The 13513-nt window shown below is 42.4% G+C and overlaps 1 protein-coding gene across 1 annotated transcript in view; it reads left to right on the top strand.

The window, feature by feature from the left end:
• Positions 1-13513, top strand: part of LOC147014792 (plasminogen-like) — a 75674-nt gene that overhangs the window by 44593 nt on the left and 17568 nt on the right. The window contains exons 7-16 of the mRNA XM_085853075.1: positions 1879-1997; positions 2154-2328; positions 2647-2861; positions 6397-6514; positions 7196-7314; positions 7488-7659; positions 7927-8063; positions 9916-10123; positions 10382-10456; positions 12405-12539. Coding sequence (XP_085709201.1) covers positions 1879-1997; positions 2154-2328; positions 2647-2861; positions 6397-6514; positions 7196-7314; positions 7488-7659; positions 7927-8063; positions 9916-10123; positions 10382-10456; positions 12405-12539 — 1473 coding nt within the window. The remainder of the gene's footprint in view (positions 1-1878; positions 1998-2153; positions 2329-2646; positions 2862-6396; positions 6515-7195; positions 7315-7487; positions 7660-7926; positions 8064-9915; positions 10124-10381; positions 10457-12404; positions 12540-13513) is intronic.

Below are 13513 nucleotides of genomic sequence, written 5' to 3'. Positions count from 1 at the left end.
GTTATTTATTTGGTGTGGAGGTGGTGTACTTTGAATGTACTACTACTTGTTTTGAATGCAGTTATTAGCTCGGCTTTCGATCAATTTAATCTCCATCACTACCACGTTCCACTACAATGCCATGTAACGGTATGTGAGGATTCCTGCGTTTAGAGCTCGTACATTTGCTGAGGTCCTCGGCAAATCAATTGTCAAGGAACCAAGACAGTCTATAGTCCTAAATAATGACTTGGAGATGGTATAATTACACTGACATGTCGTTAAATGATGGGCAAATATTTCAGGGATCGTACTTACATGAGTCGAGGTTTAAATTTCGTAATTGGTACAACGACTAATCCGTGGCGATTCGCATGTGGTTTACAAAGAACGGCGGACCGAGAGGTGACACGAATCGCGGGAAGTTTAACAAAAGGTTTTTGTTATAATAGCTTTAAACATCTTTTACTTGTTAAAATTAACTCAAAAAGATTCTCAAAATGCTCTTAAAAGTATTTGAACAAAAAACTTTAAAATATATAATTTACCTTGTCAACCCTGAGTACCGAAAATTCACGGCAGTCACTGAATGACACGATGATGAAAAGCTGATGTTTGGTTTCATCAAGATCTACTTTACACTCTGTTGTATCCTGGATAAGTAAATATGCTGAGTTTTCCAGTCCTCAGGGCTTGGCCAAAACAAGTTAAGTGTTTTTTGTGTGTTGCTTTGCATATATTGTTATAGTGATTTGTGTCAGGGGTTGTGGGTTTGTATGTATATATATATATATATATATATATATATATATATATATATATATATATATATATATATATATATATATATATATATATATATAAAGGTTGTAGTTGTGTTCATAACAGTTTTAGCTGGTATCTGTATTAGTTTATTGAAAGAAGCATGGGGAGTCCCAGTGTTAAGTTTAGTGTTTCAATCAGTTGGGGCCTTGGGAGTATGGGGGTGAAAAAGGGTATCAATACATAAGAAATACCCTTGATAGCCAAATAATTTGTTCACTATCATGTCCAAATATCAACATCCTAGCTCAAAAAGTGCCTGAGATATTGCCCATGAGAAAAAAAATAAATAAGGAATTAATAAATCAATAATTATTAAGTCATCAATTAATTAATTAATCAAAAAATTTAAAAATATTGTTTCGCCAAAGCACATCTTCACTTTTGTCCCCAAATTTCAGTTTCTGAGATCAAAGGATGGCTGAGATATCGCCCGGACGAACAAACAAACAGAAACGAGACGTTATGCAGAGCACGACCCATGCAAAACCCATAAAACAAACTTTATCTCAAAAATAATTGGTGGTTGAATTCAATGACCAAATATGCAACTCCTCTTCAAATTTCAAGTCAATCAGATGAAAATTGACAACTTTAGAGATGTTCACCTTTTGGCCGATGTTGACCTCAAAAATAATTGGTCGTTCGATTCAGTGACCTGATATGCAAATCCTCTTCAAATTTCAAGTCAATCGGATGAAAATTGAGGATTTTAGAAATACCTCCTTAGTTGTTGACCTTTGGCCTATGTTGACCTTTTGGTCTACATTGACCTCAAAAATAATTGGCTTGTTGAATAAAGAACGGAGCTCAGCCAATGACCTAGCAAGTCAGAGAATTAGTCAATTGCTTGCAAGTTACTAAGGTTCTTACTTTAGGTGTGCAACTCTTTTGAGGTTTGTGATCAAAGTAAAGCGTATGGTGTTGTGGAATCTGTTTCATGTCTAACATACTTCGAATGTTAATACAATGCTTCATGAATCGCTGTTACTGTTCAATAAATTATTTGAATTGTGAAGAACAGATTGCTGGAAAAAATGATCGGTGCGTGCGTGCTCACGTTCTTGTGTTTCCTAGGTTTCCAGAAGCAGATCTACGAGAAAATCTATGCCGTAACCCCGACGGAAAGGCACGACCCTGGTGTTACACTGTGCATCGCAAAACAGTCTGGGAGTTTTGTCAGTTACCCCGATGTGGTACGCTGGATCAACTGATGGATTATGATGTGCAAACACAACTGAGACAAGTATATACTGTACAAAATTACACTCAAAACTGACAGTTTGAGGAACTATAATCTGTCTGTCGATAAAATTTCTCTTTCCACCTCGATCTCCTATTTTGTGAAACAGAGCAATGGACCCAGGTGGTGCCTTTGGCAGTTAATGAGTCCCACACCTGTGTTGAACATAGAGGGGAAGGTTATCGTGGAACGGTTGCAGTGACGCTTTCTGGACATCGCTGTCAACGCTGGGACAGAGAATTCCCACATAAGCACAACTTTACAGAAAACAACTACACGTGCAAGTAATTATAATAACGATTACAATATCCTGGATGGTACTTTTTGAACAAGTGTGTATGCTCTTTGGATCCTTCTATACAGACAACAGTGCAATTGACATTGTCATCAAAAGCATTCAAGAGTAGGCCAACAAATATTGATCTAATGAAATTGAACATGGCCTTTCTATCTGCAGTTCTCATTCATATTTCTGAAATGGTTCATTAATTTTGTTACATGTGAAAGTAAAAAAGCTGTCAACGTCTTCCTGTTATTCCATATATAAGCCTTGCTCTTCTATAGAGAGGGGAGGAAAAAAACAACCTTTTCAATGTCCACAGTGGCCTTGTCCAAAATTATTGCCGGAACCCTGATGGAGCGAGAAGGCCTTGGTGTTTCACCACAAACCGTGAGGTCCGTAAGGAGGATTGCTCCATCCCACGCTGTAATGGTGGTTCTGAGAAGCCGTTACCAACCACGCATAGCCTGCAAAAGCCTTCGCAGCACACGCTTGCGATCAACAACCCGGCACAGCAATTGGACATTTTGGAACAAGGTGCATCGTCCATGGATCACGTGCAAAGATGAGATTATCGTTGTGCTTGACATGTGCTTAAATCTATCAGCTTTGCAGGCTGAAAAATGCACTTTCTTTTCTCTTATCTTTGAAATGAAAGGACCTATGACATTATGTGTAGATCTGTCATATTAGAACTTGCTTGATGCCCAGTATTTAAAAAGGATATAGCATGCATTGACAAACAACCATAAGATATTGATAATAGCATTGCAGACTTTGATGGGACACATGGCCTTCCGTGCCATAGATGGTATGATAGTTTCTTCCACCCACCCCTCTTCATCCTCTCTGGTTCAGGGAAACTAATTGACATGAAAAATAATCTTTTTTGATTCACAAATATTAAATGTATTGATCCATAACATGACAGACAGCATGATTTTTTTTTCCATGAGTTGCCCATGAGCTCCTATTGTTATTCTGTTCAAGAGCTTCTTCCACTACACTAACAATACTGGAAAAAGTGAGAATAAGAGGAAGCATTAAGGAATTTAAAAGATAATTAAAATAAATATTAATAACAATAATAATTAGAGAGTTTGGATAACATGATAGCCCATGGAGTGTTACTTCCATTTAAATAAAATAATGATTTTAAAGATCGTTTTTTATACAAGTTCGAATTGCGAACATACCCCGTGGGAGTTCATTCGTATGACTCTCAGATGAGCGATAGCCCGGACGACGGATAGTTTTGAAATTTGGTAAGATTTTCATCGCATCAGAAAAAGAAACCAGAACACCTCACAAGAGTGAGGCTAGTTTCATATCATCATTTGCGACTTAATTTTGCGTTCGGCATCGCCCAGCGCATTAAATTTTTTTTTTTTTAATAACAATTTTAAGAAAATTGGCCGAAAGGGCCGGAATCGCACTTTGGGCTCACTTAATGCCTGGGGAATGGTCTCGAGAATATACCTGTCAAGTTTTGTTCGGACACGTCCACTAATAACTGAGAAATAACAATTTTAAGAAAATGGCCCAAAATGGGCCGCTCCTCAGCCCGAAGGGCCGCAATCGCACTTCGGGCTCAGTTAATGCCTGCACATATGTGTCTCGTATATTCCTGTCAATTTTCATCGAATTTTGTTCACGAATAATGGAGAAATAGACGTTCAAATGAACTGCACACAAGAAAAGAGAGAACGTGAGCGGCGCTTCGACCCCGTGGGGTAAAAATCTGAGTCTGGGGCTATTGAAGTAGTCCAGAAGCAGTTCCAAACAGCACCCTTATCCAGCATCCCACTTGAACCTCGATTTAAATTGAAATATTGATTCCCAGTATTTTACAAGGTTACAGGATGCATGGACAAACAACCTTAAGATCGTGATCATAGCACTGCAGTACTGCAAAACTGAAGGTTCTTGGAAGTTATGACAGACGATTTATACACGACAGTCTTTAAGTATATAATTAAATTTAAATAAAATAAAGATTGTAAAAGTTGTTGATATAAAAAAAAAAATAGCCCCGTGGGGGACTGACGGTTATTTTGAATCCCAAAATCTGAGGGATTAGAGGAGGGAGGCCATGGCCCCATTTCCAAGGGAAATACAGCCATGGGGACCACAACTTAAGGTTAGGGCATGGTCACGTTGCCACATGGGTAGTGTGGTCTGGATCCAGTTGTCGCTTTCCGAAAAGAAGATTTTTGAATGAAATTCCAATATTTGAGGCAAAACCCCCTTTTTACCCCCAGTAAATGAGCACATCCAGATCCACATATAAATGAAATGTGCACATCCACATAAATGTGCGATAGTGAATATAACACACACATACACAGACGGCCACTTCTGCTTTTACCAGTGGAGACCCAAAAGTTTGAGTGAAACGACTTCTTCAAGAGGATTGTTGAGAAAGTAGATGGGGGGGGGGAGGAGTCCAGATGGTCCTTTCGGAGAGACATAATGAGTGTGCGATTTGTCAGGGTTAAAAGACATGTTCCACGTGTTGGACCAGCTTGTGATTTTATCCAGATCTGCAGAGAGTGAAGAAGCTGCTGCTTGCCGGTCTGAGGGATGACAGATGGTACGGCAGAGGGTGGAGTCATCAGCAAAGAGATAAAGAGGATTTTCCAGAGAGTTGGAGAGATCATCGATGAAAATCAGAAAATGCACAGGGTCCAGAACACTGAAGAACTCAAGCCTGGACAGGAAGAGGAGATGAGAGAATTCCATTAAGGGCCACACGTTGACTGTGACAGGAGAGGAAGTCTGTGGGCCATGAGTGGAGATGGCCTTGGATACCATAGGAAGAGAATTTGGTGAGCAGGGCAGGGTGCCAGATTGTATCGAAAGCACATGATATGTCGAGGAAGATTGCTCTGATCTCGTGTCTGGCATTGAGGATCTCCATCCATTGTTGGGAAAGCAGGAACAACAAGTTCAGGATAGAGTGACCAGGTCTGAATCTAAATTGATGATCGGAAATCGGGCCATTGGAGAAGAGGAAGGATATAATGTCAGAAGTAATGATGGTTTCCATAACTTTACTGAAAATTGGGAAAAGGCTGATTGGTTTGTAGTTGCAAGGATCTGTTTTTGCACCTTTTTTATGCAGGGCAGTAATGTTTGCTGATTTCCAAGTAGATGTCAGATGACCTTGAACAAATGAGGGGGTGAAAAGAACAGAGAGAGGGTGAGCAAGAGCAGCAGAGCAGGTATTTAGGACACGTGGGCTGATGCTGTCTGGACTGGTTGCAGAATCAGAGTCGAGGTTTGACAGCAAACTGTCTACCTTGTCGGGAGAAAAGGACACAGAGCCCAAGAACAGCTCTGGATGCGACTGAGTAAGGTGGGTACAGAAAGCGATCAGTTTGAGACACAAGATTTCGAAGCAAAATATTTAGAATTTTTAAAGTGATTCTTCAACATTGAGAGATCGGCCCAAAACTGACATGAAGTATGATATTTCAAAAATGTATTGGACCCGATATGTTCACGTGGATCAGGCATTGCGTGGCGGAGGTATGCGCTCTACCGAGTGCCCTTCTCGTTATTAATGTTCTGATTCATGTTCAAAATATATCATTCAATTTAAATACATTGTTACTCGATCATTAACTGATGACAGACAGACAGACAGACAGATGGACAAACGGACATGAACCATTTGCTTTACCACACGTTTCTCTTCGTGTGTGCGGGGGAATAAAAGGATGGTTAAAACTGCTTCACGTCATTTACCAATGGGAAGCATATGGCGTCACATTTAGCTAGTACAACATCCAAACCGTTTCTTGATCATTGTACCAGCACAGCATATCGTAGAGAGTGTGGCCGTGCAGCATATCGAATGTTCTAGCAGAAGTCTGGCTTCATGCACAAGGAACTTGTATGCAGGAGGCCATTTGGCTCATCAAGCCTCATGTAATAGTACAAATGTATCACACCAAAGTTACCCTGTACAGAATGCACACACAATAGTTTAGCCAGTGAGGTCACTATCTCCTGCATGAGATCACAATCTCATGGCTTGACCACTATTTTGTGTTTTCTTCACTGGCAGAATGCTACCATTGCATCGGTGAAGATTTTCATGGAAAAGCCTCAACCACCGAGTCAGGAAAACTCTGCCAGCGCTGGGACTCGCAATTTCCCCATCTGCACAAGTTTAGGCCTGAAAGGTATTTTATCTCTTAAATCTCCTCAACCCCGAACAGAACGTTTTTTTTTTCATTGTTGATGCTCGCAATGACCTTTATACTGAGAAATAATTGCCTTCTGAGAGAAGGCTGGTCTTTCTTCATTCCTTGACCACCGAATGGTGATAGCAAGAGAAGCAAATGATCAGAACTTGACCAAAGCAAAATTTTTCAAACCAGCAGGTACTCCTGCCCTCCCTACCGGCGAAAGTACCCGTGTCGGCCCACCGAATATGGATGGACGCTTAGTGTCTGGGGCGTCAAAGAAATGTAAAATTGTGAAGGAGAGCACTGCAATCGATATAGTAATCACCAGGATGAGTCACGAGATAGGAAAGCGTGGGATAAAGATGCCGCACCGCAATCACCAATATTATAATCACCGCTGTGAGAGGTGAGGTAACACGAGGTGAGGAAAGTGTGCCATTTGCCACACCACCGACACGGACTGTTGTTTGCTGACACGGATAGATGTGATAACAATAGGCATGAATAACGATGCTGGTAAAACTGGTCACACCCAATTGGTCAATGCAAGGACTAATCAACGAGTGAATATTGCTGACATAGCTACAGCCATACAACCTCTATTTCTTATTATGGTATATTTAACTTGCTATGTTCCTTACAACCAATTAATTATAGCTATATTTGCCACAACAGCTACCCAAGCTTCAACCTGGAGGAAAATTATTGCCGCAATCCAGATGGTGAAGCCCGTCCTTGGTGTTACACAATGGACCCTGGAAAGAGAGCAGAGTTCTGCAATGTGACCCTCTGCTGTGAGTCTGCTCAGGAAGTTTTTCCAGGACCTTGTCACTGCAGCCGATACTCAACATTATGCAGTTTGGGAAAGATTTAGACCGTATGTTTAGCCTGATCTGCAACCATAATAGCCATTGTATTTAAGCGCAATACACTGACTTTAAGGACATGCGTGGTTCTCTGTAAACAGCTGCCCCCTCACCAATGATAGACCCTGACAGTGTGACGTATGACTGTGTGAGAGGAAGAGGGTCTACTTATCGTGGAAGCATGTCCAAGACCCTGTCAGGATGGAGCTGTCAACGCTGGGATCGACAGACCCCACAAAAACACACGCGTACGCCAGACATCTATAGCTGCAAGTATTAACTTCACAACAAAATATTGCTGCATGTTGTAGTCTTGCTTTGTTTATACCACAAAGTATTTGACAAGTACAGCTTTTTAACTTATTGTTCCTTGGAATGACTTATGTGCTGCTTTTCCTTCAACTTGGCAAATGGTGTACATTAGTCTAAACAGAGCATGATGTATGACAACATTCATGAACAAGAGATACGTCTTTAGATTTTTTTTTGGAAGTTGCTTCAGAATCCCCGTGCATGACACTTGTACTGCCTTCTCTCCAGAGGTCTATCTGAAAACTTTTGCCGAAACCCTGATGGTGCAAAGACCATATGGTGTTACACAACAAACCCTGCAAAACGTTGGGAAAAATGCAATGTACCCTCTTGCCTCAGTTTGGCCAGCCAACCTCTTCTTCCAGGTTAGTAAGTCTGTCTTAAGAAGTTATCTGATTTCTGAGAACTTTCAATGTTCACTCAGGAATGTAATATCTGGGTTACAAATAACAATTCATTGCTCTTCTTTTACAAGAAGGCTACCTGTCAAAAGCGATGTCATCAATATGTGTGCTGTCCATTGTATGGACGTTAAGCCAGACCACCCATCTACCAACATCGGTTGTTGCTGGACGTTAATGATCCCAGAAAGCCTTTTTTGAAGATAAAGTAAGTTATCATTGACGCCCTGAACAAATTACAAATTCCTACCAAAAAATCCAGGTCGCAAGTAGCCTCGTCCTCCGTATATCCCTTGAAACTAGGTTACACTGCTTACTGCAGATATTGGACAAAAATGGAAACATCAGGGTACACAACATAAATGAAAAGTGTGGGGCTGCCACACATATATGACTGGCACATGAAATATGCAAATCTCTTCCCGGTAGTCCTCGTCACGTGTATATACAAGCGGCTTGCGGTTCGATTCTGGTATTAAGAGCCAGCATGACCGCAAGAAGAGACCTCAGCGACTTCAAATGGGGTGTAATTGTTGGTGCGTGTTTGGGAGGCGCTTCAGTGACAAAAGCTGCGGAAAACATATCACGAGGAACTGTCTCAAAGGTGATGTCAGCCTGGGATAAAGAAGGAAGAACGTCATCATCACAGGGTAACAGTGGCCAGAAGTGCCTACTCGACAAAAGTAATGCACGGCATTAGTCCGGACCGCGAGGAGAAACAGAAGAGCAATGGCAGATAAACTGTCGGAGTTCAATATGGGTCGTGAGCATCCCGTATCGTCAAAAATAGTCAGAAGAGAACTTCACCTGGTGGGATACCACAGCCGGGTTGCGATGCACAAACTGCTCATAACACCTGGCATTGCCTGTTTGCCGGTCCAGTGGTGCAAGGAGCACCGGCAATGAAATGCCGAGCAGTGGAGGAATATGATGTGGTCTGATGAGTCGTCCTTCAACATGTTCTCAATGAATAGGCGTGTGCACACATCGTGACAGCCCAGGGAGCTCTTCTGCCCTGAGTGCCTGTTTCCAACAGTAAAAAGGTTCTCGCAGTAAAATAATAGTGTAGAGTATGTTTTCCTGGTATGGCCTGAGTCCACCCGTTCCTTTAGAAGGCAGGGTTGATGCTGCATGCTGTTTTACCATCCTGAGCGATCATCTGCATCTCATGATGCACAATTTCTTCCCTGCTGGGAGGGGTGTCTTTCAGGATGGCAATGCTCCAGTCCACAAGGCATGCGTTGTCACTGGTGGTTTGAGGAGCACAAGGACAAAGTTACCCATCTTCTATGCCCCCCCCCCAATCACCGGACCTCAATCCCATAGAGCATTTGACGGACTGTCTGGAGAGGCGCCGAAGACGGCAGTTTCTGCCTCCATCAAACTGACACGAATTAGAGGACTTCCTTGTGGAAGAATGGTGCCACATTCCTGCAGAACAGTTCCAGACCCTTGTTGACTTCATGCCACGTCATATCCATGCCGTCCTCGATGCATGTGGTGGGCCAACCCCCAACTAAGTTACATTCTGTTGGGGTTTCCATGTTTTGTCCACTACCTGTATCTCAGAGTTTGGTTGTCATGGCAGCAGCTTCGACACGATAAAAATTCAGGTCTCCAAGTTTTTTTTATCATGCCTTACGTGAATGGCTGTCTACGGCTACACAGGGCAACCATTTTTGAACTGTCAAATTTGTTTATAACTCTAAAGCCTTGTTCTGGAAGATTGAGTTTGGTTTGAAATACAAACTTCACTCAACATGGTACAAGGTGAAAGATAAAGTCCTCAACTAAATCCAATTTCTCATCCTATCAGGTCCATTGGCACCAACAAAGTCACTTCCCAGTCTTCAAACTCATCATGAATCGGAGACAACCCAGCAACCAAATGTACTGGGTCAGTGTGGCCGGCCAGCAATGCAACCACATCGCTGTGTTGAACGCATTGTGGGCGGCTGTGAGAGCAAGCTTCATTCCTGGCCCTGGCAAGCAAGCTTGCAAGTTCGACTCACGGCATTCAGCAGGTATGTGGTATTTCATGATCTGGACTATTCGTTTCCTCTTTACCGAGTTCTTCGAGCTGAAATAATTCATATATTTTTTGAGGAAGGGCAGAATAAATGAAAATAGCAAACATACATAAATTTCCTTCTTTATCTGCTTGAAATGCATGGTTGAACACCACAATGCCACCAAAGTTTTCTCAGTTTACATCAGGCAGAACATTTTCTTTCAAGTCTCCGCTAAAGGAACCTGACTACCTGCTTACACCTCTCCCGCAGTAACTACGTACATGACTGTGGTGGGGCACTAATCGCACCGCAATGGCTCATCACCGCAGAACACTGTGTACGACGGTGAGATGGGCACACAGGGATGGGCGAAGGAATCTACCCGGATTGCATGTTCCCACTGCTCTACTGAACTTACACCATATGTGTTCTACTTTTACAAAGCCCTACGTACCCTATTACCAACACTTTCTACTTATTGCTCAAAAGAACGTTTGCATCATATTCCATGAGCAGTTTTCTGTGAGAGGAACAGACTTGCGCACTAACAAAAGTGACGGGCCAACTGTTTTGAGGATACTGTATGAAGTTTTGGTAACGACTGCAAGAAACGGCATAAAGATCGAACAGCCAATTTAACATCTGATATAGACACCATAATTCTGGTCGGGGCATTGTTCCTGCATTGTACCGGTCATCAATCATTCAATGCCACGTCGCTTTTGTTTGTTTTTCTCTTGACAAGAGTGAGGCTCATGGCAATAAGGAATTTGCTATTAACTAAATATATTAAATTAATACTACTAACCAATTAATTAGGCCTGATAGCTTAACGGTTAAGGTGGCTGTCTTAAGATCTTAGGGTCTTAAGTTTGACTCAGTCCCTGTCGTGCCGTTAACTAACACCAAGTGCGTTGACTCAGCCCGTCATCCTTTTGAGGTTGGCAAAATGAGTACCAGCTTACTGGAAACAGGGGCACTGCATCAGTGGCACAGATGTACTTCCAGAAATGATGCAACCAGCAGCCACAGGCTGCATATGTAAATGATGATAAACCAATTGATCTAAATACTGTAAATGAAATGTAGTGAATGCAAGAAGATTTTGGCTTATGTAAGATTCTTTAGAAGTATTGCTCTGTGTGTTGGTTTGTCTGTTCACAGTGAATGTCTGTGCATGAGGTTGGCCTCTGAGTTGGTGTGCACAAGTTTGCCTTTATCTCCATGAAAAATATTTTCATCACAGCTACAACTTTTTATTAAATGATGGTGATGTCACTGTCAAAAATATTGACGTTCACAAAGCAGTCATAGTAAGCAAAAAGCTGAAAAACGTTTAATGCACAATCAAATGAAACAAACACGAGAACACGACTTCCAAAAGCTTGAAGTTGTCTTACTCTTACCAAGTTCAAAATTCCAAACAATCTGAAATCTTAAGGCATTAGGAGAGCAACCATGCAACTATTATGATTAGAGCCTGTTTTAGAGAAAGATCTGATTCATTAGGTTAGGGAACATGAGGGAACTCTCGAGTCTTGAGAGATGTCCTTGTACTATAACTCCCAAGTCAAGGTTATGATTGCATCAGTCACACTTACCTATCCAGTTCACAGGAACCCCCATAATTGAAAGTGTTCTTTCTTGTGTCACAATAATAACAAAGAATTTGAGAAAGTCCCTTAAGGTATCATGTTATAAAGTTATTTATTTATTTATAAACTATACATGTGCCCTCATAGTATCACTTAGTATGCTACTGTCCTGCTTTGTGCCATGCTACTTTTAACCTCTGTCATCAAAGGTGGATGGAGGTTTTTTCACCCCCTCTTTATCTGTCTGTATGTTTGTTTGTCTGTGAGCAGGATATCTCAGAGTTATGGATGGATTCGGACAAAATTTGGTGGACAGGTTGGGTGTGTGACTGTGATGAACTGATTAGATTTTTGTGAAGATCCAGATCCAGATCCGGATCTGGATACCGGAATTTTTTAAAAGTGATTCCTCACCAATTGAGAAAAACGATATAGAGCACCATATTTGAAAAAGTTATGGACGAATTCGGACGAAACTTGGTGGATGGGTTGGGTAGGTGACAAGACCAAGCCAATTCGATTTTGGTTCAGATACGGATGCAGATCCGGTCCCATCAGTGGGATAGCAAGCATAAACTGTTCAGCCTGGCGGAGGTATGTGCTCTACTGAGTGCCGTTCTCGTCATTGTTGTACCACTACTATGGATTTAAAGAAAGATGTTATATTATGTGTAAGAACCAGTGTTCATGGCTTGCAGGCAAAAGTACCTGATGCATGTCATTTTGGGAGCACACAAGATTGGAAATGTGGATCCGACGTGGTGGACGTTTCGTGTTTCTGAGGTGCACAAGGATCCCGGTGGAAGTGACATCGCTCTCATCCGCCTCTCGAGGTCTGCTCTGTTGATTTATTTTGTGTACCATCTCATCCTTGTGAAATTGATAGTGATCACTCCTGAAGCACCTTGATTCGATTCGACAAAGGGCAGGAGGCTTAATTTAAATATCTGGCTTGCTCTGTTTGGCTCTCCCATCTAAAGTGATAGCTCATGTTTCTCAGACCACAGGTTGCCAGCTGGGTGAGTTTTTTTCCCATCAGTGGTTTTGGGACATGTTGGACCTTGAAAATTTATGGAGTTATTGGCCTCATGGTGGTTACCTTTTGCCTGTGGGTCAGCGGCATCACTGCCTTACCAGACATCAAAATACACCAGGACCTCGACATTTGCGGGGGATATGTGCCGGGAAAACCATGCGAATCTTGAAACCGTGAATGTGAGGGCATTGGTTCAATGGGAAATGGGGGGATAGGTTCGGGGGATTTCCCGACCCGTGAAAAATCCGCGAGTGTTTTGTCATCTATCTACAATTCCAGCAGTGTGTGTGTGTGTGTGTGTGTGTGTGTGTGTGTGTGTGTGTGTGTGTGTGTGTGTGTGTGTGTGTGTGTGTGTGTGTGTGTCTGTGACTGCTGTTTCTCGACAACCGCTAGTCCGATCTATTTGAAACTTGCCAGATATATTGCTGAGGACCTGAGGATGTGCCTTTTCAAGGTTTGATATTGTTACGGGCCGGGGGGTCGGCTGCCAACCGACCGCTCTGAACGGAGCCGCAAGTCGAGTCGGCCCGACCAATCGCCCGGAATATAGATCACCTCCCGGATAACTCCGAGCGACGGGTCCTTGTACAAGAACCGACATACGCCAATCAGCAGATCACGTGGGGTAGGGTTGATTGCCAATCTTCAATGTACCTAAATACCCACGTGATCCAACTACCGGGGTATTCCACCCTCGACAGATCTCGCACGGAACAAACCGCCGAGGCGAGCTTGTCCGTGCGCGATTCCGAGCGGCGTAATCGCCGAGAA

The sequence above is a fragment of the Eptatretus burgeri genome, chromosome 13 (genome assembly GCF_056783735.1).
Source record: "Eptatretus burgeri isolate ZD-2024b chromosome 13, Ebu_testis_v1, whole genome shotgun sequence".
Lineage (NCBI taxonomy): Eukaryota > Metazoa > Chordata > Myxini > Myxiniformes > Myxinidae > Eptatretus > Eptatretus burgeri.
Note: the sequence above shows the minus strand (reverse complement) of the source record. Positions and strands in the feature narration are given on the sequence as shown.